Source organism: Sciurus carolinensis, chromosome 2, assembly GCF_902686445.1.
Source record: "Sciurus carolinensis chromosome 2, mSciCar1.2, whole genome shotgun sequence".
NCBI classification, from domain to species: Eukaryota; Metazoa; Chordata; class Mammalia; order Rodentia; family Sciuridae; genus Sciurus; species Sciurus carolinensis.
In genome coordinates, this window is record NC_062214.1 from 38091723 (window position 1) to 38114708 (window position 22986).

The 22986-nt window shown below is 42.6% G+C and overlaps 1 protein-coding gene across 1 annotated transcript in view; it reads left to right on the forward strand.

The window, feature by feature from the left end:
* Positions 1-22986, forward strand: part of Ism1 (isthmin 1) — a 73600-nt gene that overhangs the window by 48376 nt on the left and 2238 nt on the right. The window contains exons 3-5 of the mRNA XM_047535131.1: positions 4163-4427; positions 11529-11672; positions 16053-16142. Of these exons, the coding sequence (XP_047391087.1) occupies positions 4163-4427; positions 11529-11672; positions 16053-16142 (499 nt within the window). The remainder of the gene's footprint in view (positions 1-4162; positions 4428-11528; positions 11673-16052; positions 16143-22986) is intronic.

Consider the following 22986-nt stretch of genomic DNA (forward strand, 5'->3'; position numbering starts at 1 on the left):
AACTTCTCTGTGCCTCTGTTCCCTTGTCTATAAAATTAGGAAGATAATACCACCTATGAATACCTCTGTAGTGTAAAACTACACTGAAGTGTGGTTATCTCTGAGGATTACATCAGGTCATCCACGTGAAGTACTTAGCACGGGGCTTTGTATCTGGTAAGATTCTCAGAACTGAGAGATGCTAATTGGTGAGGATAATTGGAATGAAGAAGACAAACAAACATCTATAAAACTAGTCAAGAGTCAGAAGACCTAGTTTAAGATCAGTTCTATACCTTCCTTGCTTGTTGCCTTGGAAATCTGAATTCTCCAAGCAGTTTCTGTGCCTGGAAATTGGATCTAAATTGCATAAAACAGGCAATAATGTCTGGATAAGCATACTACTATGGATCGCAAAGCACTAACCACAGTTAGCTTAGGGTGCCACAGTTGTTTTTAGAGCATCTGCGTGTCTGAGACAAGAGGATTAAAATCTTCCTAGTTCATTTCATTCAAGAAAGGAAGGCTAACATAATCCCTTACTGCACTCATGTCCCTGGATGCTCTGTGTTCACATGGAAATCATTTTTCTTTGTGGAAAATACTGATGCACCCACCCAGTCCTCTCAACTTACAAAGCCAACGAGCAAGAAGACCCTTTCAGATCCTGGATGGCTCTCATGGCTTCCATAGACTAAGGGCATCAGTTAGGCTGGGAATTGTCTCAGTTTCTCTGTGGAAAGTGTTTTTCAGAACAAGAGTAAAGAGGCAAACTAAACTCCTTATTAGGCCTACTGCCTCAATTCATTACTATAGTGCTATTCACAGCCATTTCTCATTTCTGGATCAAACTGAGGTTAGTATTCATTTCAACCAATATACTTACTTCTTTTCTTCTATTGAGAGGGACTTAAAAATAGTCAAGTAAAGAAAGACCTTTTTTTTTTCTTATCCTTGAACAGACATATTTGCATGACTATAGATTCCACAAGATACAATCAGAGGTTAGTTTTAACTATCAAAAATAGGAAAGCTGATCAAGGTGGCTAGGACCTTATCCTCATATTTCTGATTTTGAACAGAATTCTCCAAACAGGCACTTATTTTGGATTCTTTCTTAGAACTATGGAGGTTTTGCCAAAAGAGACCTGGAACTTTTGAAAGAGTTTTTTTTCTTTTACCCTTTCGATTGGCAAATTGAAGAAGTTCAGAAGAAACAAATATACTAAGTTCAATATGTGTATTAAGGATGAGAAAGGATAGAGATATCCAGAGTGTTTGTCAGCTGGAAAATCTGCACTCTCCATGCCTCCAGCTCTTTCACATTGATCATTATTCAAGACATCTTTACAAAAGGATTCCTTGATACTAAAAAACATGCAAGCAGAGTAAGAGCCGCAGGAAACAAACTAGTCCCTACCATTTGAGAAGCGATTTAGCATGCTCAGTGTCTTTTTCATTGGATTCCTATGAAATTTCAGGTTCAAGATTAGATTTCTTCTTTTGATATCAGTATGAGGTTTCCATGTTGTTAACTGTAAAGAAGGGTGGATCCTAAGATTTGTTCTTTGTTTTGTTTTGTAATTCATTTTGGGCAGTGGCTAGAAATTAAAGGGAAAAAAGAAACCTCTAAGCTGCTGAGAGTTAGTCATTGATATAGTTTTTGGAGTAAATTTGTATTTTGCTACTCATTGCCTGGCCAGGCAAGAAATCTATTTTGTTTGGATCTGAGCAGCAATTTGGAAAAAAAAGAGAAAAAGAAAGAAAGAAAAATCGTATTGACGGTAATAGCTTGAAACATGAAATTGTTTTTATTCCTAGCTTGGAGAAATTGCAGGGCACGTTTTGTTTAAGCAATCCTTTTGACTCCAGTCTAAGTACAAATGGAATACCAAAACTGTTGGGCACATTCCCCCTTATCTCCTACCCAGAGACTTATTTCATTACCATAATTGCAGGTTTGCCTGGCTCTTGGCGGCCTCTCCCTTCCAAGACCCTTAATAGCCTTGCAGATGATGGTTGCTGCTCACTCGTTCTGTCTGCAAGCAGTGCACTTGGGATGCAAAGGAGAAAGGTTGTGTTCAAAGACTCAGCATTGCCCATCCCTGCCCTGGTCAGTTCTGCATCACCCAGCAATGCATTCCTTCTTCACTGAGTTCCATGTAGATCCCAGTGACCTTAACTCTCCCGTGACCATCCATCCCAGCATACAGCAATGATACAAGATATGTGATGTTTTCCTTTTTCTTCATTTTTCTTTTCTGCAGTTACTTGAACAGCTCTATAATTATTTATAAATATGCAAGGGATGCCTGCAAGACTAGAGTAATGATGGTGGCATGGAATAAAGCTCATGGTGCCTTGTAGGCATCCCACATAAGTGAAAGTTGCATTTGATCATCAGCAGTCTGAGAGTATACTCTTAACCTTGTGTCTGAGCCTTAAGGAATCACACTCCAGGACCACCACTGACTGGGTTGCTTCCTTTATATTTCAAAATGAACAGGATTCAAACCTCCCTGTTTCACAAAAGGAAGGGGCTGTTTGTCTCAGGGATGGGCACACCCTGGTGCAATTTGGCAGAGCATCGCAAGAAACTCTTCAGATGTCGGGTCAGGGCAAAACTGGGACTGCATCTGCCCAGTACATCTTGCGCTGATTACTTGAAGTGCATGTTTCTGATTCATTTGCACATAACTCATCCAGGGGGTGTTGCAAGAGCTATGTGTTGGCCAAAGGAACCCAATGAGTCTTTTATTATATTTTTAAACAAGTTTCTCTTGTTTGTCAATCAAGTTCTCTTGATTGTCTCTTGGAGCCAAGTAGCTGCATTCTTCTAGTCCTATGACAGACCTCAAAAGCAGGCTTTGTCAAATCAAAGAACAAGTTCCAACCTTAGCTCTAGGACTATCTGCTTTGACCCGGGGGCTACTGCTGAACTATAGGAAGAGTAAAAATTGTAGTTGGGGAAGCCTGGTCTTGAGGATCTGGTGCTTATATCTGCACACCCTGAAGCATCCATCCCACCCTGAGCTCCCTCAGTCTCATGAAAGTGTACTTCTATCATTTAGTTTTTGAGAGGCAGTGTACAGAGTTGGTAAGAGCATGGGCTCTGGAGCCAGACTCCCATGTCTGTCACTTCCTCACTCTGGGTTCTTACCCATTTTGTTAATGTCTATGTGTGCCAGTCTTCTTTGTCTATAAAAGAGCTATGTAGGGCTTGGTATGTGGCTCAGTGGTAGAGTGCTTGCCTAGCATGCATGAGGCCCTGGGTTTGATCCCCAGCAACACACACACACACACACACAAACACACACACACACAAAGCTATCCATTGCTGTTTGGCAACCACTCCAAAACTTAACAGCTTGAAATAATGACCACTGGTTTTCTCATGCTCATGTGGGTCGAGAATTTGAGTAAGACTCATCTAGGAAAGCTTTCCTGGATTCCATATGGTATCACTAGAGGAGATGCAACTGGGAATGATCCAAGATGGCCCCAATCACACTTTGAGCTAGAAATTGACTAAGGTGGCTCAGTTCTCCTCCACATAATCTCTCTCTTTATATGGCTTTTACACATGTAGTGATTTGGGCTGGACTTTCTTACATACCAGTAGGGACATTCCAGGATAAGTTATAAGACCCCTTACACTACCAGTATCACTCCTACCCATTCAACTGGAAAATGAGTCATAAATCCAGCTTAGGTTGAAAGAGAAATGGAACAGACTCCACAAGTTGCACAGTGTGGCACATACGGGAAGAGAAGTTTGCTAGGAGGATTAAATAAACTCACATAGGGAGAGCACTTGGAAGAGTGCCTGATACAGAGTTAATGCTCAGTGAGTGTTGTGTTTTATTATGATTACTGTTCTGTCACTTCAGGAACACATATAGTACCTGTTTACCCCTTGCATTAAAGGCTTACTGATGACAACTTAGTCATCGGCAAATCAGGAGCCCTAGTAAGGCCTTGTTTCTACCCAACTTAAGGCCATGTTCCATATAATTATGGAATCACGTTGGCCATCCCTGGATGTCCCAGTCTCTCTCACCAGACAATCTCACAAGGGATATAGCAATCATTCCCCTCAACTCTCTCAGACCTTCTTCCAAGGGTCACATAGCTTGGAGGCTGTTGACTCCACATTGACCCTGACCTGTTCTGAATTCTTCAGGTCACCATAGAGGTGGTCGACGGTCCTGACTCTGAAGCAGATAAAGATCAACATCCGGAGAATAAACCCAGCTGGTCAGTCCCATCCCCCGACTGGCAGGCCTGGTGGCAGAGGTCCTTGTCCTTGGCAAGGGCAAACAGCGGGGACCAGGACTACAAGTATGACAGTACCTCAGACGACAGCAACTTCCTCAACTCCCCCAGAGGGTGGGACCGTCCGGCCCCAGGCCACCGGACACTTGAAACCAAAGAGCAGCCAGAATATGGTGAGTTTACCACCCAGTAATATAAAGTTGGTGGGGAGAATAAATGAGGATGATGAGGCCTAACAGATATGGAGCCAAGAAAAACCCAGTTTACAGTATGTGGCTTTTGGCCTTCTATGAGGCATACCTCATAAAGGGTTTGTTCTGCAGAAGCTCCAAGGAGGCACCAGCAGCCACATTTTTCTGAAAAGACTATAATTTTAAAATTATACCAATTATCCTAGGAGAGAATTTTTTCAGGGTCTTTGGGGTTCTTTCTATCTTCCCCCAAATTTTAATTTTATTTCTAAAAACAAATGTTATTAACTTCCTTGTATTTTTACTATAAAATTTCATATTAAAATCAATTTAATAAAAGAGATGATATGGCTACTTCCTTTGACCAAGCAACTGTGTTAGGTTTGATATCAGTGGTGAAGTGGCCCTTGGGAATCCACGTGAACACGTATGTCACAGGTTGTCAAAGTATGCCCTCCCCCAATAAAATTTAAGACCCCCAAGTTGAAGTTTCTAGTTTCCCCAGTTTTTAGAATAGGATAAGTGAGGTAGCAAACAATTTCCAAATTCAGTGACTTCAAATAATGAATGTTCATTTCTCACTTGAGTGGAGATGGGAGACAAGGTAGAGGGAATTCAGCTCCATTCAGTCATTCAGGTATCCAGCCTCCTCCTTCCATCCTGGAACTCCACCAACTGTTAGCTCCTGAGAGTTATTCCCTAGATGCTCTACAACCAGTTCATATTCAAGGAATAAGAGGGATCCTAGAGAGGGATGCTCTTAACCCTTCAGCTTGGAAGTGATACACATCACATCTACCATTCAAATTCTATTGGAAAGACCTAGTCTTATGACCCCTCATAGGAAAGATATTCTGTGTGTCCAAGGAAAGACGGAAAAAGGTTTTACAATCATCTGGGGAATCAGGTACTATGTTATAAGAATATTTGATGTTTTACAAATACACCCATCCTCATGATGTTCTTGTGACTTCCATGAATAGTATATGATCAGGATGACTTGCACCATTTTCATTACATCTTTATCCCATTTTTCTACAGAAAGACAAGTTACATATTGGAGAGTCATTTCTATTCACTAATAGATAATTTTGGCAACTTCCAAAATAGCAAGACAGTTTTTTCCATCTACATCATTCAGTTGTTCAGCCAATATTCACTAAGAGCATGTCTTGTATCCAACACTATGCTAGGTACTGGGAATCCAAAATTAGATACGGTCCTTCCCTGAAAAGGATCTCACCCATCTTTGAACAAAGGGAAAAAATAATCGCTAGGGCAAAATAGAACCATGATAAAAATATACATCAAATGCTAGAGGAACAGAAAGAAAATGCATACTCCTTCCAGCCAGGAAGCCCATGAAACCTTTGCTTTTCCCAAAGGATGTCTAATTTATCCATTTCCAAGAGAAAAAAAATGGGGATAGTAGCCAGTGTTTTTAAGTACTTACCATGTACTAGTACCTCTTCAGGGATTTCACACATCTTATTTTATTTAGTCAGTTCTCTAAGACACATGCTCCATCTACAGATGGGAAAATAAAGCTTGGAGGTGTTAAGCAACCTGACTTAGAGGTTCAAGACCTCAACTCAAGCATTCTGGATCTAGAATCTATCTCTTAACCACTGTCTGATATACTCTTTGGGGGAAAAGCAGCACATCTCTTAATATAGTTGAGTAGATCTCATTATGAATGCTTAGATTGGAAAACAGGAAGAGGAAGAAAAGACCCATGCTGTTGAATAAAAGAAACAGAATCCTGGGATGGTTCCCGAGGTTGCAGAGAATTTATGGTTTAACCTCAAGCCAAGCCAACAAAGAATATTATCTAAGAGAGGGGGACTCAGATGCTTGACATCAGAATCTCTCAGTTGTATGTTTTATTTTGTTTTTTAATGCCAATCCTGGGTCCTAACTCCTTCCACATATGCCAATGGTCCTCCAAGTGTGGCCTCCAAACCAGAAACACAGTGAATGTGATAAAAATGCAAATCTTCAAGGTCCCCTCCACACTGACTGAGTCAGACATTCTAGGGTACATTCAGAGATTTATATTTGAAGAAGCCTTGCAGGGGGATATGAAGCCTTGAGCACTACTGTTTGAAATTAGTAGTTCTCAATCTCTTTGTTCATTAAAATCACCTGTGGAACTTAAAAAAAAAAAAAAATCCGGATGAGTAGCCCTCTCTTCAAGTCCATTAAATTGTGATTTCTGGGGGTGGGTCCAGAACATCATTGTCATTTAAAGCTCCCTGGGTGCAGAACACCATTCTCCCTGTACTGGATCGAAAGGTATAGGAATGAGACTTGGCATCTGTTCAATCTTCTTTATTTTTCCATTCAAGGTCACCAGGTGATCCTCAATGCTAATTCAAGTTTGAAGACCACTGCTAGAAACAACCTTTCATCTAAAACTTTTACAGAGTTCACTTTGCTGAATTAGTGATCATTAAAAAATATCTCTTCACTTTCAATCTTGAGGATATAATTTACTTCTATTAGGGCACTAGGTCTGGCTGCCTCAGCCATCCTTACCCCAGCTTCCTCTACTGGAAGCACCCTTGGAGATCCATGCATCGGGATCTGAGAGCATTCCTGGGCCATGGGGAGCTCCCAACTTTATGATTTTGGATTATCTTAGTTAACATCTGCCTCATTAGGTATTAGGATATTGCTATTTTTATAAAGAAAATCTTATCCCTTCCCGCACCCCTCAAGTATTGCGCCTCAGACTTCACTGTGCCTTCAAGCAGTCTTTTTTTTTTTTTAATGCAATTTCTAATGGACTATGTGTAGGAAAGGTGTAAGAGCCCAGGTGGAGCTGTCGCCCCTGGCCCTGAAACCTCACTTGGTCTGTAGGCTTTCTGTAGCACTGGCAGAACTAGTGCATCGTTATTATTATTTCTCAGAACAGCTCCAGGAACATGTATTTTTGCCAGGTATAGGACACAGGGAGTCCCAATATACATTTCTGTGTCTAATGATAGCATATCATTCCAAATTTGTTCACAATGCATTTAGGTAGGCACTGCTTATTGGTACTTGATTTAGAACTCCATTCATTGAAATTCTCTAAGTGATCATGCCTATTTTAATAGATTTCACTGTGATTTTTTTTTCACACGTTTTTCTTTGTCATCTTGAATTATGGTCACATCAATGAGTGCCCAAAAGAAGGGTGGAAAACTTGGAATAGAATCAAAGCTGCTAGAATACCAGGATGGAGTAACTGGATAAGGTGGGAGCAAACAGAACTCTGATCTAAACTCAACTCTGCTGAATTTGAGCTGTGTAAACTTGGGCAAGTCCCTTAATCTCTCTGAGTCTGTTTTCTTATCCACAAAGGAAAGATGTTTCCACTTACCTCTTGGAGTTATTGTGAGTTAAGTATAGCCACTATCATCTGGCATTAGTGGTCCAGGTTTGCTGGTGGCTAAGTCAAGATCCAAGTCAATTCAATTGCCCTAATACTTTACAGAACTACAGAACCCTAATGCCCTGAAACTGTAAAAAATCTATTTAACAATTCCAATGGCATCCTTTTTTGGGGTACTGGGGATCAAACCCAGGGCCTTGTGCTTGCAAGGCGAGCACTCTACTGACTGAGCTATCTCCTCAGCCCCCCCAATGGCATCCTTGAAACACAGCTTTCAGTTCACAGCACCGTGAATCATTTTATTCCCTCCTTGAGGATAAGGACTGTCACAGCTAAGGACTGTCAAAACACCATGTAAATGTTCCTAGGAACTGTTTTTTATCTCTGTCATTATTATCTTTGTGACTATTGCTGTCACTCATTTTCTGCTCTGAACAATATTTTCTAATAGATGAACAAATAAGAACAAGTTTGTTTTACTATAGAAGATAGGACTACTGCCCTCTCAAGCTTTGTACCTATCAGAAATCCTCTTTCTATCCTTTGACACCATAAAACATCTTTGCTGGGATGTTGGTCTGATCATGTGATGAAGGATTCAGGGGAGTAGCTGACACACGTACTTCCTCCTGGGAGATCATTCCATTTCATTGCTAGCCTCAATAAAAATGATAAATCCCATGGCTATAAGTCCTATGCCTAGTTTTAAGGGATCTGTTCAAAAATGTTAAATACTAAATAGCTTTGTGAGCATTACAAATAAAGACATGGGGAGGCCACTTGCTGGGAGATACATCCTTGATGGCTCCAGAGTCTGACACCTGCCTAGAGAACATATTAAGGGGGAGGGGTGGATTTTGTGATATATTTGTAATCATTAGTTTTCACTGCTTAAGGAAATCTACCATGCCCCAACTCCAGCAACTTTAAAGACCAAAAAGTTTCTCCCTTATGAGTCTGTGGGTTGTCTGTACTATTCACCTGGGCTGGGCTGGCTTGGCTAGAGCTGGATGGGCTCCAAAGGCCTCATTCACAATGATGGGGCCCCAACTAGACAGCTGAGATGCTGAGATGGATGGCTGGAGTCTCACCCCATCTGCTCCCTCAGCCTCCAGAAGGCTTCTGAGCTTTTCACATGGTGGTGGCAAGTCCATACACATGGGTATTTTGGAAGTCTCCACTAATGTCATATTCCTTTTATCCCATTGGCCAAAGCTTGTCATGTGGTCCAATCTGAGCTCAGCATGCATGAGGACTAACCAAGGAAGTGGACATGGAGTAAGAGATTAAGGGCATCATTTTCCATATAATCATACACAGCATTAGCATGTAATCATTTAGATTAAGAAACCAAAGCAAGAAATAAAACTCGCACAGAGATTCTAATACAAACCTTAGTTTAATGCTAAAATCTCAATGTTTAGAGATAGTTCCCCAAATTAGCTCTCTACATTGCTGCAATGAAAAGGAAAGGCTCCATGAGATTTCTGGATAGTTAAGGCCCCTTTTCTTTTGTGAAAACAGGAAAGACCCTAGTTGGCATCATTGAATCATAACACATGCTGATTCACACTTCACAAGTGTCATGAATTCTACATATATGATTTAATAGGCTATTTTTAACTTGTCTGCTTCTCCCTTTTATGAGTATAAAAACATTATAAAATTACTTATGACATTTCTTGGTGCCCTTTAACAACACCAGGCCTCATTGGTGTGTGCAGGATAGCACCACACGTGTGATAGCACGTGTGCACATATGGTGTCACCCGTTGCACTCACCAAGCCTGTGACTTCGTGGTTGTTCAGGTACATCTCTGGTGTTCTTTGGGAGATTTTGATGGCAGACTAGACTACAAAGGTCTCAGAGGCAGTAGCAACTGCTCCCTTCAGTGGCTTCCTCCTCTGGGTGAATGCTTAATAAGAGATGGTAGAGATGAAAGATACTAACCCTGAGAAATGAAGCCCAGTTCCTTAACACAAAGCGGTAGTTTCAAACATCTAGTTGGCCATACAGTTGAGAAACCATTTTTAAAAGAAAATCAAAGTTCAGAAAAAGAACTTTGGAGGGAGGAGAAAAAAAATGGATGGGGCCTCTGAGGGCAGATGCAATATGAGCAAGCTCTCCATTCAGTTAGGGAAGAGGACACATCATGAAGAACCTTCCCACCCACAAACTGGTTCTGCTTAATGGGTCGAGGAGGTTTACAGTCCTGAGTTTGCCTGAGGAGTGTTCAGAGTGAATTACCATGTCAACAACAGCCTGGGAGCCAGCAAAGGCCACAGCTCAGGTAGATACATGTGAGCACAACAGTCTTGCTTGCTGGGCCTACAAAAGAACAATCACCACAACCTGTTATGAACAGAAGCTATCTCTTTCCAGCAAGGTACATACATAGCCTCATGCTTGGCACCCAGAAAGGCCCCAAGGCTATTGGAAGATGTAGGTAAACCAGGAGAAATTATTACAAAATTGAGGTGCTGCAGACTAAAACTTTAGTCATGTTTTGGAGAGCAAGGGCTTGCGACTAGAGCCCAAGCTTTCCTTTCTGTTAACCTGATGACCCTGGACCAGTCCCCAGTCACCCCAAGACTTTTCACTACTGATAAGAGAAAGTTTTGATGATGCACCAACCTCTCCCACACCTCTCCCACTCACATATCCCCACTATCCTGGTCTACATTTTCTTTTTCTACAGCACTCATCAATTCTAATACTCTATAAGTTATTCATTTTTGTGTTATTGACTATTGACTCCCTTTTCTTATTAAAATAGTAGTTCCCCATGGCAGGGATCTTTGAAATTTTTCCTTAATGAATATCTAAAATTGTGCCTGACATATAGTGAGGGATCAATTAGTATTCATTGGAGGTATGTTGAGTAATGACCTCAAAGGACATTTCTAGCTTTACCATTAATGTATCTGTTATCTACTGCTGCATAACAAACCACCCCAAACTTTATTCTTAATAAACTGTAACAGTTTATTATTTCTCATGACTTGGTGGTTGAGGAGTTCAGGCAGGGACTCTGGGCAGTTCCTCTACTCTTGATGGCAACAGCTGCATTCAAGTGTACATTGGGAGGGCCTGGACGGGTCAAAAACGCTTCACTCACATGTCTGATATCTTTGTAGTCCTTCAGGTCAATTAATCTCTGTCCAGGCAGTTTACCATTCATAGTTTTATCTTAGGCTTCTTTAACAGTGACAACATTCCCCAGGGTAAAAACAGGAAGCTGCCAGAAAATAAGGTCTAGGCCAGCCTAGATTCGAAATAGATTCTCCTTTCCCTTCCTTCCATCTTTTCTTCCTCCCTTCCTCCTTTCTCTCTCTCTTTCTCTCCCCTCCCCCCACAGGGTAGGAAGGAACTGATGACAGTCATCTTTGGAAATTGCTTAGCATATTATTCTGTGATCTCATGGTCTGCAGAATGTATGTATTCTTAATAAGAATTTCCCCAGGCATGTTCCAGGGGTTGGGTCCTAGCCATGTATGGATCACCATAGTACCCTCGCCCTCTCTGTTCTCACAAAGCTGAGCCCTAAAATGATCCCTGCAGCTGTAAGCCTCTTAGCTCCAGCTGGCATCTTGTCCCCTCCAATGGTGAAAATGATGGAAGTAGACAATTGACAGACTGCTTGACAAGGGAGATTTGGAGACTCTGGGCAAGGTTGATGACCATCTCTGTGGCTCCCTTCCAGATTCCACAGACGGTGAGGGTGACTGGAGTCTTTGGTCTGTCTGCAGCGTCACCTGTGGGAATGGCAACCAGAAACGGACCCGGTCTTGTGGGTATGCATGCACTGCAACAGAGTCTAGGACCTGTGACCGTCCAAACTGCCCAGGTGAGTTCATGCAGGGCTCGGGGTCCAAGGTCAGGGGAAAAAGTTTAAATGTATATTTTAAAACTTACTTAAAAGTATACTTAAAATTTACCTAGCATGCATGAAACCCTGGGTTTGATCCCTACATTTCAAGGATTTCCGTTTGGTATTTTTTGAGAATCTCTATCTCTTTGTTGAAATGATCTTTTGCTTCCTGCACTTGCTCTTTCAGCTTATTGGTATTATCATTCATTGCCTGCATTTGCTCTCTTATCTCATCCTTTGCTTCACGAATCATCTTAATCATGTATAATCTGAAGTCCTTTTCTGACATTTCTTCTAACATACTGTCATTGGATTCTATTAATATAGAATCTAAATTTGTTTGGATCATTTTCTTCCCTTGTTTTTTCATGTTGTTCATGTATCTTCCCCTCTAGCAGTGCAGATCTGGGGTATTGCAGATTTTCCCCTATAGATTTATAGTGGTCCTATAGGTTTCCAAAACTCTTTCTTTAAGGGGAGATCAATATTAGCAGTGCCCAATTCAGACACTATGCAATCCTAGACCAAATAGCCCCTGACAATGAGCTTCAAGCCTCCAGCCTCCAGCAGGCGTCTCAGGATGGGATTTGCCCCACCTAAAGATCAGAGCTATGGCTTCCAGGATTATCCAAGATGGCTGCTCTGGCTTCCAAATGTGTTGGCAAATGGGGAGCTGCAGCTCAGGGTGTGGCCGTGGTCAGCTGGAGGTCCTGGAGGCAGGATGCAGTTGGTCAGGCAGAGGTCCTGGAGGTCCGGTGTGTTTGGTGTGGTCGTGGGATCCTGGAGGCCGGGTGCAATCAGTCAGTCTGGGTTCCCGGTGATAGGGCGCAGTCAGTTGGTCTGGGGGTCCTGCAGGTACTGTAGCAATGAACTTCCAGGCAACAGCAGGCAGCTGGTGCTCCACGGCAGTCGGCGATCAGTTTGCTGACTGTTGTCGGATGATCGGGTGGTGAACCTCGTCGTGCATTGGGTGATGGATAGGTGTAAGGCAGGCGATGGACAGGCGAGAGGCAGACAAATGGCAGATGATAGGTGCCTGACAGTGAGCAATCTGCACTTAAAAAAGGCGTCGATATGCTGGCAGACTGCAGGTCATCACAGCAGACAAATGGGGTAAACACCAGGGAATCGATAAGCAGCAAAAACTGCCTCACCAAGAAACAGATATCTTCTGCTTGAAACCGGAGTTACGGAGCGACAAGGAACACAGCCTCCCTCTAGTCCACCATCTTGGATCCTCCTCTGGGTTTGATCCCTAGTGCCTCAAAAAAAAAGAAAGACTTCTGACAGAATGAGACAATAGGAGATAATTAATGAGCTTAAAGGATGAAAAGATGGATTTTCTGTCTTAAGCACAGTGGGAGCAGCCATGACCTAAAGGACAATGCCACATTTTATTTACTTAATTTAAAAGAGGAACTCTGGTTGGTTTGGGCCTTGGATGGGGGATTCGTTGTGGAGTGAAGAGATTTCATGAAAACAGACATTTATGACATGATAAGGAAGCCAAGATGAGAGAGTCAGTAGCCATTTACAGAAAAACCACAGAGCCCTGTTCGTGACACCTGACAGCTGCCCACGTCTTGCCCAGAGAGCACATGGGGAAACTTAGCATTTAATTATAGTTTTATTCCACATTAGTGCTTTAAAAATTAAGCCAATTGCAAACTTGGTGAAATTGGAAATGAAAAATAATTGTGATTGACTCTAACGGTGGTTGTTAAACTGTGGCCAATGGTCCAAGTCCAGCCTAGGGTCTGTTTCTAAATAGCCCAGATGTTTTTAAAGGGTTGAAAAGAAGAGGAGATGGGGACAGTAGCAACCAACACCATAAGTGACCCACAAAGTCTAAAATGTGTACTCTCTGACCCTTTAATTAAATTATTTATTTATTCATTTATTTATTCATTCACTCACTAATTTCAATACAGGGGATTGAACCCAGGGGCATTCTAACACTGAGCTACATTTTTTTTTTTTTTAAGAGAGGGTCTTCCTAAATTGCCCAGGCTATTCTCAAACTTGAGATCCTCCTGCCTCATTGGGATTGAGTCCTCCTGTCTCATTGGAATTACAGGCGTGCACCCCCATGCCCACCTTCTCTTATCTCTTCCACAAAAGCTTACTAACTCTTGTAGTAACTCCATAGTTTTATTATGTTTTCCCATTACCATGTAAACTGCCAGCCAACAATCACGTCTTAAACTCTTTCCCAAAACTATATATTCCAAATGGCTTCTTCTGAAAGAAATTTCAAATATAGAAAATTTGATCCCTGCACCCCAGGATTCCTTTTTCTACCAGTAGACAACCCATTCTCAACACAGAAACATTTGGAACAAAACTGAATTGAAAACACAAAAGGGTTTCTGAAGAGAACGAAGAAGGAGGACCCATTGGAATGGGTCCTGTTGGCTAAAGGAGATACACAGAGAGTGGGGCTGAAATGTCAGGAGAACTGATTCCAGCACATTTCAGAACAGTAGAGCAATGATTGAGATAATTTTCCTGATCTTTCCTATGCACATAATAATGAGCCTAGTTGAGGTCTAGTAAGTGGGATTTAGATAGGTAGAAATAATAACATGAAAAGAGGAAGAGAAGGATGGGAAGAACTTGAAGAAGAGAAGGAATCTAGGAAGAAAAAGATAAGATGATGATGGAGATAAGGAGATAAAGCAAGAGAAAATGAGATTGGCTGGGTATGTAGCTCAGCAGTAGAGTACTTGCCTAACATGCCCATAGCCCTTGGTTCAATTCCCAGTGCGCATGCACGCGCACACACACACACACACACACACAATTTAAAAAGAAATAAAGAAAAGAAAAGAAAAGTAAGATGGAGTTGAAGGAGAAAAAAGATGGTGATCATCCTTCTTACAAGAGTCTCATGAATAGGTATTTATTATTGTACCCATTTTGGAAACTGAGGCACAGGACTAGCAGCAAGTGATCAATATGGAATTTGAATCCAAGCAGTCTGATTTCAGAGTTCATGTTCTGAACCACTAAACTCTTCTAGTCCACTACAAAAAAGAGTATTGTACTCAGCCACACATGGATATAGAAAGCACTTAATGTCGTGAACCCAAGGTGGTAGATTTAGATCTCTTGTCAGAGGAAGCCTCTTCTCTGCCACCACTTTGAATATTTCTTTCTTGTTTTCTGGCACCACTAAGAGCAGCATGGTTAACAACCCTCTGTTCACATACTTGTTTTCTAAAATCTGTCCTTGTCCTCCTTCCATTCCTTCTGTCTCTTTGCTCCTGGTGATTCAGCTTTCCAGGGCTCCCTTGGAAAAGGAGAGATTTCCTTTTGTAGGACCTGATGCCTTATTTGGTGTGCCAACTTTCAGCGCTACTGGAAAGAATCATGAAGCAGACAGGGTCTCCCTGGCCTGGCAGTGATTACACTGTAAAAGTATGCCCCTTAGGCCAACCTCACAAATATCTTCAAGAGGCCTCATATAAAATCAGAAAACTCCCCTACAAGGAAAACAAGTCATGCCCAGCAGGAAAGCTAAGGTTCCCCAACAAAAGTTCCTTGATTCCCCATTCCTTCCTCTTCTTCAGCTTTTAAAGGAAACCAAGTTGTAGATAGTAGTTTTGAAGGAAACTGGTAAGTTTGAAGCAAGCCTGGGTTGAATCCTCAAAGTAAGTGATGAATAGCCCAACTTATTCTTTCTGAAGCATCGACAGTAGTGCTAAAAGTCTTAGAATACGAGTTAACTTCTGGTCTTTGACTACGGACTGTTGCATCCTCAAGCAGAGCTAGATAAATATTGGAGAAGAAAACATCAGCTAACACTACTTACCCTGCTGCCCTCTGTGCTTTCTTTGCATACAACTCAATTCATTCAACTGTATAGGGTTGGGGTTGTCTTTCAATTCTCCCCATTTCTGAGATGTGAAGACTGAGGCACACAAAGATGAAGTGATTTGCCCAAGTTCACAAGCTAGTAGTAACTGAAACTTAAGTCAGTCAATTAAAGATGAAGTTTTAATCATACACTCTACTGTTTCTAGTTTAGTTTGTCACCCTGATGCCAGCAGACAGCCAAATCGACATGTCCTCCCCACTCACGGCCCACACTTCATCCCCAAGCCTGGTGAGGGAGTTCCTTAGGACTCCTTCAGGCACATTTGGATCTGATTTCATGCTACGAATGGTATCTGGGGTTTTAATATATTTTATGCGCTGCTACCTGCTTTTTACTGTTTCCTCTGTTGGCAGGTTTCTGCCCATGAGTAGTAATGAACACAAAAAAGGCTTTGTTCAGGTGTATTTGTTTTTTATTGTGGAGGGGGTGACTTTTTCCATAAAACCAAGGGAAAATGAGCTCTTGTCTGTGTTTAGGGATTGAAGACACTTTCAGGACAGCTGCCACCGAAGTGAGTCTGCTTGCGGGAAGTGAGGATTTTAATGCCACCAAGCTGTTTGAAGTTGGTAAGAAGATTTTTTTCATCTTTTATCCAAATATTGATTTAGTGCTTGAGAGATTCCTTTTGCCTTTGCAATGCCATGTTTGGATCCATGTTTCATTTTCCTCTTCTGGGGTCCAGTTCTTCCAGCATATTTCTTGCTCGCTGAATATACTCCAAGGAAGAAAGAGTACTCCTGTCCCCTCTGCACCAGACTGAGCCACACAACACTTCTGAGGGCACCCTGCTCACTGCAGAGCCTCCACAGTGAGAGGCAGGTGGGAACTTCCCTCTTCCCTTAGCATAGTCTCTGCCCATAGTAGGAGCTCAAGTCCCACAGATTCTGTTCTCACTCAGCTTCCACTGAGTGTCCCCAATAAAATTGGTCCTCCTGCAGAGGGAGGGAAAGAGGACATTTGCTCAATATTATACACTCCCTCCCTTGCAAGGATTTTCATAAATCTTTGGTACACTCTGCTATGCTATTTTTCTGTTGGAAAGTGGTTACACAAATACAATAAACAGACCCAAACTAAACTGAAAGTGACTACTTAGTTGCAAGCTTGCTTTTTAAAAATAGTTTCATGTGCTTCTGGATAGAATCCTATATTGCTCATTTCTTTCTTCTGTCTTAAATTCTTTCTGAACTGAGGCTGTGCCTCCTCATCCAAAAATTGCACAGTCCTAAATCCATTTTAGTTTTACAGCCCAGCTTTTCAGGATGTTGTTTGGTGAACAGATACATTCCTAAAAGAACTATAGGGGTCAGGCAAGGATCTAAGTAGAACAGTGTGTTGAGAAGCGGGTGGCAGATAAGGAAAAAAGAAAATAATGGTGCTGGCAAGCTAATGAAAATTAAAAGGAACAGCAGGGGGCAGTGGAGAGCAACAGGGACTGGCAAAATGAAGAACTCAAGGTCTCTTCCAAAGGGATCAGCCATGACTGGACCATCTTGGAATTAATGTCAATCATAGTACTGCCAGATGTTTTTCCAAGGGAGGCCCCAAATCTGGGTTTTTGCTAGAATATACCTTGATTTTTTCAGTACTTGATAATAGTTTATTTTAAATACGAACATTTCCATGAGCCAAACTAGAGGTAGTTTGGAAATTCTGTGTTATTAGGGCCTCCACCTCATCCGAATCCTTTCACATACACATAGTCGAGTTGCATTGAACAGAAGCCTTCTGCACACACAAGGCGTTTGACTTTAAAAAAAAAAAATGACTTTAAAAGTGAGTTTTATATAAAACGGAAGAGGAGTAAGGGTGGATTTTGGAGGGAAGAGATCTTCTCAGGCCTCTTCCGGTCATATCCCACAGGCAGGCAACCTCTTGCCTTTTTGCAGTAAGTCCAGATGCACAAGGTCACATTCAGTGTGTAGCCAAGGACGCAAGGACTGGGTAGATGCAGGGTTTCAACCAGGATCCAGGCAAGAAAGAACATGGCACACTCAAATTAGGTAACCGAGGAGGATTTGGTGAGGGACTGTTTGCAAAGGCATGAGCAGGGTGATTGGAAACCAAGAAGGGATTGCACAGAATCCCAAAACTGGCAACAGAGGGGACCTTAACCCCTTTTTGGCCTGAAATGACCAGGAAAGGAATAGTGACTAGAGCCCACAGAGAAGGCTACCTGACAAAAGTCCTGGCTCCCAGGAGGATGCAGACAATAGGCAACCATGAGAAGGAGCTGAGGAAATAAATACTCTAACCTCACTCTCCTCCCTCTTGGGGTCCTCCCATTGACCCAACCCAACTAGCACTCAGGGGTAGAGAGGCCTGTTTATAGGGAAGGGGAAGAGTGGAGTAAGTATATACAAGGGCAAACCAAAGATTGGAGAAGCGGAGATGGGAAAAGATTGACTTGCACAAGGTCAAGCTGCTTTAACTAGTACAGTCTCTAATTTTCTGTAAAATAGCATAGTGAGTGAGTGCCTCCCTCACAGCACTATTGTAGAATTCCATGAGTTAATATTTGTAAAGCAGTTAGTCAGCTTTTCACTGCTGTAACCAAAATGCCCAATGAGAATAACTAAGCGGAGGGAAAATTCATAGTAGCTCATGGTAGCAGAGGTCTCAGTGTATAGATGGCTGACTCCATTGCTCTGGGCCCAAAGTGAGGAAAGGGTACAGCTGAGGAAAACTGCTCAACTCATGGCAGGAAAAGGAAGCCAAGGTGAGGGAAAATACCACAGGGAAGATGCCCCTTTCCATGACACACCCCCAGTGACCCACCTCCTCCAGCTATACCCCACCTGCCTAAAATTACCTACCACCCTTAGCTACACACTAAATGTGACCTTGTGCATTCAAAAACTAGGATGAAATGATTAGATCACAGTTCTCATAATCCAATCATTTTATGTCTGAACATTCCTGCATTAACTGGATCTTTGGGGGGACACCTCACATCCAAGCCATAATGATGCCCACCATGCTGAAAACCCATTATAAGTTGGATTACAAAATAACAATTAGTCAATGGATGTCCTCTAGGTACACACATTATATGACATTGTGTCCTGAAGGGAAAATACAAAGCCATTTTCTGGGACCTCTTAAATTTTGTTTCTCCAAAGAGACCCTATAGGCTCTGCAACTGCCTAGGATGGAGCTTTTGTTCCCTCAGCAACTGCTCAGTCAGAGGGTCACAATAGCAGGATCATGGAACTTGTTATGTTTGGGTGTGAGTTCCCCCAAAACTCACATGTGAGGCAATGCAAGAAGGTTCAGAGAAGAAAAGATTGGGTTCTGAGACCCTTAACCCAATCAGTGAGTTCATCATCTGATGGGATTAATTGGCACCCAAAGACTGGGGTGTAACTGGAGGAAGTCTAGCATGGGGGGCATGGCTTTGGGGTACATATTTGTATCTGGCACATGGAATCACTCTCTCTGCTTTCTGATCATCATGGGAGCTGCTTCCCTCTGCCACATTCTTCCACCATGTTGTTCTGCCTTACCTGCTGACCTGAAGAATAAAACCAGCTGACAATGGACTGAGACTCTGAATCCATGAGCCCTCAAATGAACTATTCCTCTTCTACAGTTGTTCTGGTTGGGTCTTTTAGTTACAGCAGCAAAAAAGCTGACTAAAACAGAACTCAAAGCTGAAAGGAGCCACAGCACATCCCAGATGGCCGCACTTTGGACTTGGTTCTGTGAACGTTCTACGTCCCCTCCCATTTAATCTCTATCCCAAATTTATGAGGGATGTATTATTACTATGCCCAATTTAAAAATAAGAAAACTGATGCACAGCAAGGGGAAAAAATCTTGCTCGTGGTCACAGAGCTTTTAAGTAATTGAGTTGGGTTTAATCCTAGGCAGTTTAACATGAGAGTTCACACGACCTTCTGCCAGGGGCTCACGGGGTCATGACAGATGCCCTATCTTTCTCTTCCTCATTTTACACACGGGAGCCTTGGACCATCCTTCCTGGCTGCCCATTTGATTCCCACTCATAATGCCACCAGCCTTCCAGGCACCTGGATTGAAGTCATGAGTCACTTCTCCTGCCTTCCTTTCTTTCCCCTCAGCCCAGAAGCCACCAAGACCTGGCTGCTCTAACTTTCTAACCATTCTTGATCCTATGCCCTGTTCCCTCCCAGGGTATCTGACCTGAGTCCTTACACTGAGTTCGTTCCTTACTGCACAACTCAATTAACAAATATCACTCACAAACCTTCAGAGGCTCCCTATACCCCCGAACAAGCCTAAACTGAACAAGACTCCCATGATCTTACACCAATTATTTTATTTCCCTATTTCTTCTGCTCCAATGTAAGGGGAAATGTGCCCAGCCCCAGCCCAGCATACTTACCTGAGTGTTCTCCCTGAGATGCCTTTTGCTATCTCTGCTATTGCCATCTGTATCAGTTTGGGTCTTCTGAGTAGCAGAAACCCCGTAGAATTAGATGTGCATAAGATTTATCGAAGGAATGATTTTTTTAAAAAAAGAAAGGAGACAGCATCACCAGGCAGAGAAGGCTTTCAAAATGAGATGACAGCTTCACTCCTGGGAAGGAAGAGGGAAAACTAGGGAGGAAGAAACTCAGCCATGCCAATGCTAAGCTAAGCCATGCCAATGTCCAGCTAAGGTTGCCTATTGGAGGCACCCCTACTGGGCATGGTCATTGACCAGGAGCTGGCCAGGAGAGCATGGCCTTGATGGGAACACCATGGTGGACCCAAAGGTGATACAGCTGGAGACTGCCAGTCAGTTAAGTGTCCACGGCAGTTTGTCTTGCAGGAGTTCTGAGCAGAACACTGGGGCCATCAAAAGCCTGCTGTGCCCCAGGACCAGTGAAGTGCCACATGCTTCCAAAGTACCCCTGGTTTACCCTGCTGCATCTTTACCTTGGCCTCCCTTCTTGCCCTTCCACATCCCCTCATGGATGGCTTCCTTAGATATGTGTCATCTTACCTTCTCTAGTTCCCTAAGTCAGATGCTCTTGGTGACCCACCCATGTCCCTTGAGCCACACTGTGTTCCTGCATGTCAGGGGCCTGACCAACTAGCCCCTGTGATTCTGTGCCTAAGAAGTTTTCTTAAGCCCCTGCCCACCACTGAAGAGCAGACCACCAGTCAGGAGCAGGCCCCCACTGGTGATTGATAAGAGCTGATGAATGTATACCCAGATCCCCATTAAATAAAAACAAATCCAGATGTAGTAAGGAGGGGCTTTATTCACAGAATTATTGCTTGGAAGACAGGGGCAGATATTATCTCCCTATTCTTGCAATAGGAAGAATGCTGTGACCATATGGTCTATACATACATCAAGAGTTAGGCCAGAAAAAGGAGGTTTCTTTTATAAAGGAGTAAATATAGCTATGGAGAACCCAGTGTGGGAGGGTTTGTTGGCTTTCCCTTGCTGTGACAGAATAGCTGAGAAAATCAACTTAAAGGACAAAAGATTTATTTTGGCTCATGGTTTCAGAGGTTTGAGTCCATGGTTGGTTTGACCTGCAGTGAGGCAGAACATCATGGTGGGAAGTGCATTGTGAGTGAGGTTGACCAAGAGCAGAGAGGAGGAGAGGAAGGGGCTGAGGTCCAAATATCCCCTTCAAGGGCATGCCGCCCAGTGACCTAACTTCCTTCCACTAGACCCCATCTCTTAAAGGCTCCAGCACCTCTCTACTGGGAGTGCCACATGCTGGTAACCATGCCTTTAACTCATGGACCTTTAAGGAACTTTTAAGAACAAAACCATAAAAGAGGAGAAATAGGAGGAGAGCATGATGAGATAGAGGAGTAGATCAGAGAGTGTTTCACTCTGAGACCAGTTGATTTTTCAGAAGAGACCCTTAAGAAGAAGCTGTGTTCTGGTATAGGCTGAGAATGGTCAAAGTCCAGGGGCTTGATAAAAGAAAAGAGCCTGACTCAAAATTTTGTTCTGATCCCTTGGTGGACACAATCAGTTCCACTAATCATTTATAAAGCAAAGACAGGAATTTGGAAGGCTGTGTCTGAGTTTGTCACAGGTAAACTATGGGGAAGAGGATCTATGAGTCTACAGGCTTCTTTGCAGGAAGCCCTTGTCCAGAACACAATAGGGTCCAGGGAATGGAGGTGGTGGGGGGGCAGGGCGGTGTGGCTATTTTCCAGGATAAATTTCTTAAGTAAAGTTAAACATTGTCATTGAATGGAGAAATCTTAAAGTGTCTTCTCTGCACAGTTTCCCAGGTCCCAGTGGGATTCAGCACCTGTTTGATTTACACCTTAGACTGGCTGCCCTTTCTTCCCTGTCTCACTTCCCCGCTCCCCTGCTGGTGTGGCCTAGAATCACCTCCTGGAAGAACCATTTTCACTGGAATCTTTGCCTCAGGGTCTGAGAAAACCCAAACCAAGACATTCACTAAACCAGAGGTCACAGACTCAGGTGACTGAGGACCAAGTGAATGGCTTGTTCATGGGGCCTATTGTTCCCATGGGACAATGCAGGACCAGTGTTGACGGATCTTTGGACTTTTCAAATGAAGTTAGGAATCCACAATTATAATTGGAACCAGATAATTCTTAAATGTTTTCTACTAATCAATATTTTTTAATACTGTAAAAACCAAACATGACTTCTGGGTGCAGGTCGTAAGTCAAGCCTACAGTTCACTGGCCTCTGGCCTATTTGTTAAGCTTCCTTTCCTCTTTAAGGCATATCATCATATGACTTTACATACAGGCCTCAGGTTAGGAGGTTGGGAGACCAAACCTACCTTTAAACCAGTCAATGAGTGGCAGAAATAAAATTCAGTCCTACAAATGTTTCATCAAAGCCTTTTAAACCATCACATCACCACTTATTTAGTGAAGAAATTAAATGCAGCTCTCTGAATTAGTGTTAAGTTTGTTAGGGTTGATAATGGAGCTACTGTTACTTCGGAAAATGTACTCTGGGAGGTGTCTCTTGTTTTCTTTTGCTTTGTGGGTTTTTTTTTGTTTTTATAATCCTTACTAAAATTGGGGGAATAAAAAATCATATATTTCAGCATAATTTTTTAAAAGATGAGCAAATACAGTGATAGGCAATCTAGACAGTAGAATATAGGTAGTCATTAGATAAATATGGTCCTTTTACTTTTCTGTGTGTCTGAATTTCTTCATGATATAAAGTGGGGAATTGGAAGGATGTCTTATAAACAAAGATGTTCCCACGTTCAAGAGAGATGAGAATCCCCTGTCTTGGTGGTTCCAGGTGCCTGTAGAGGTCTCTGTCTCCAGGAGGGACTCCCCACCCCCCTCTCATTTACCTCTAGGTAATCTAAAGTTCCTCCATTCTTCTCTCACCCCCCGCCTCCTATTATATATTGCCATCCACTTATCAGGGAAAACATTCAGCCTTTGGTTTTTTGGAATTGGCTTATTTCA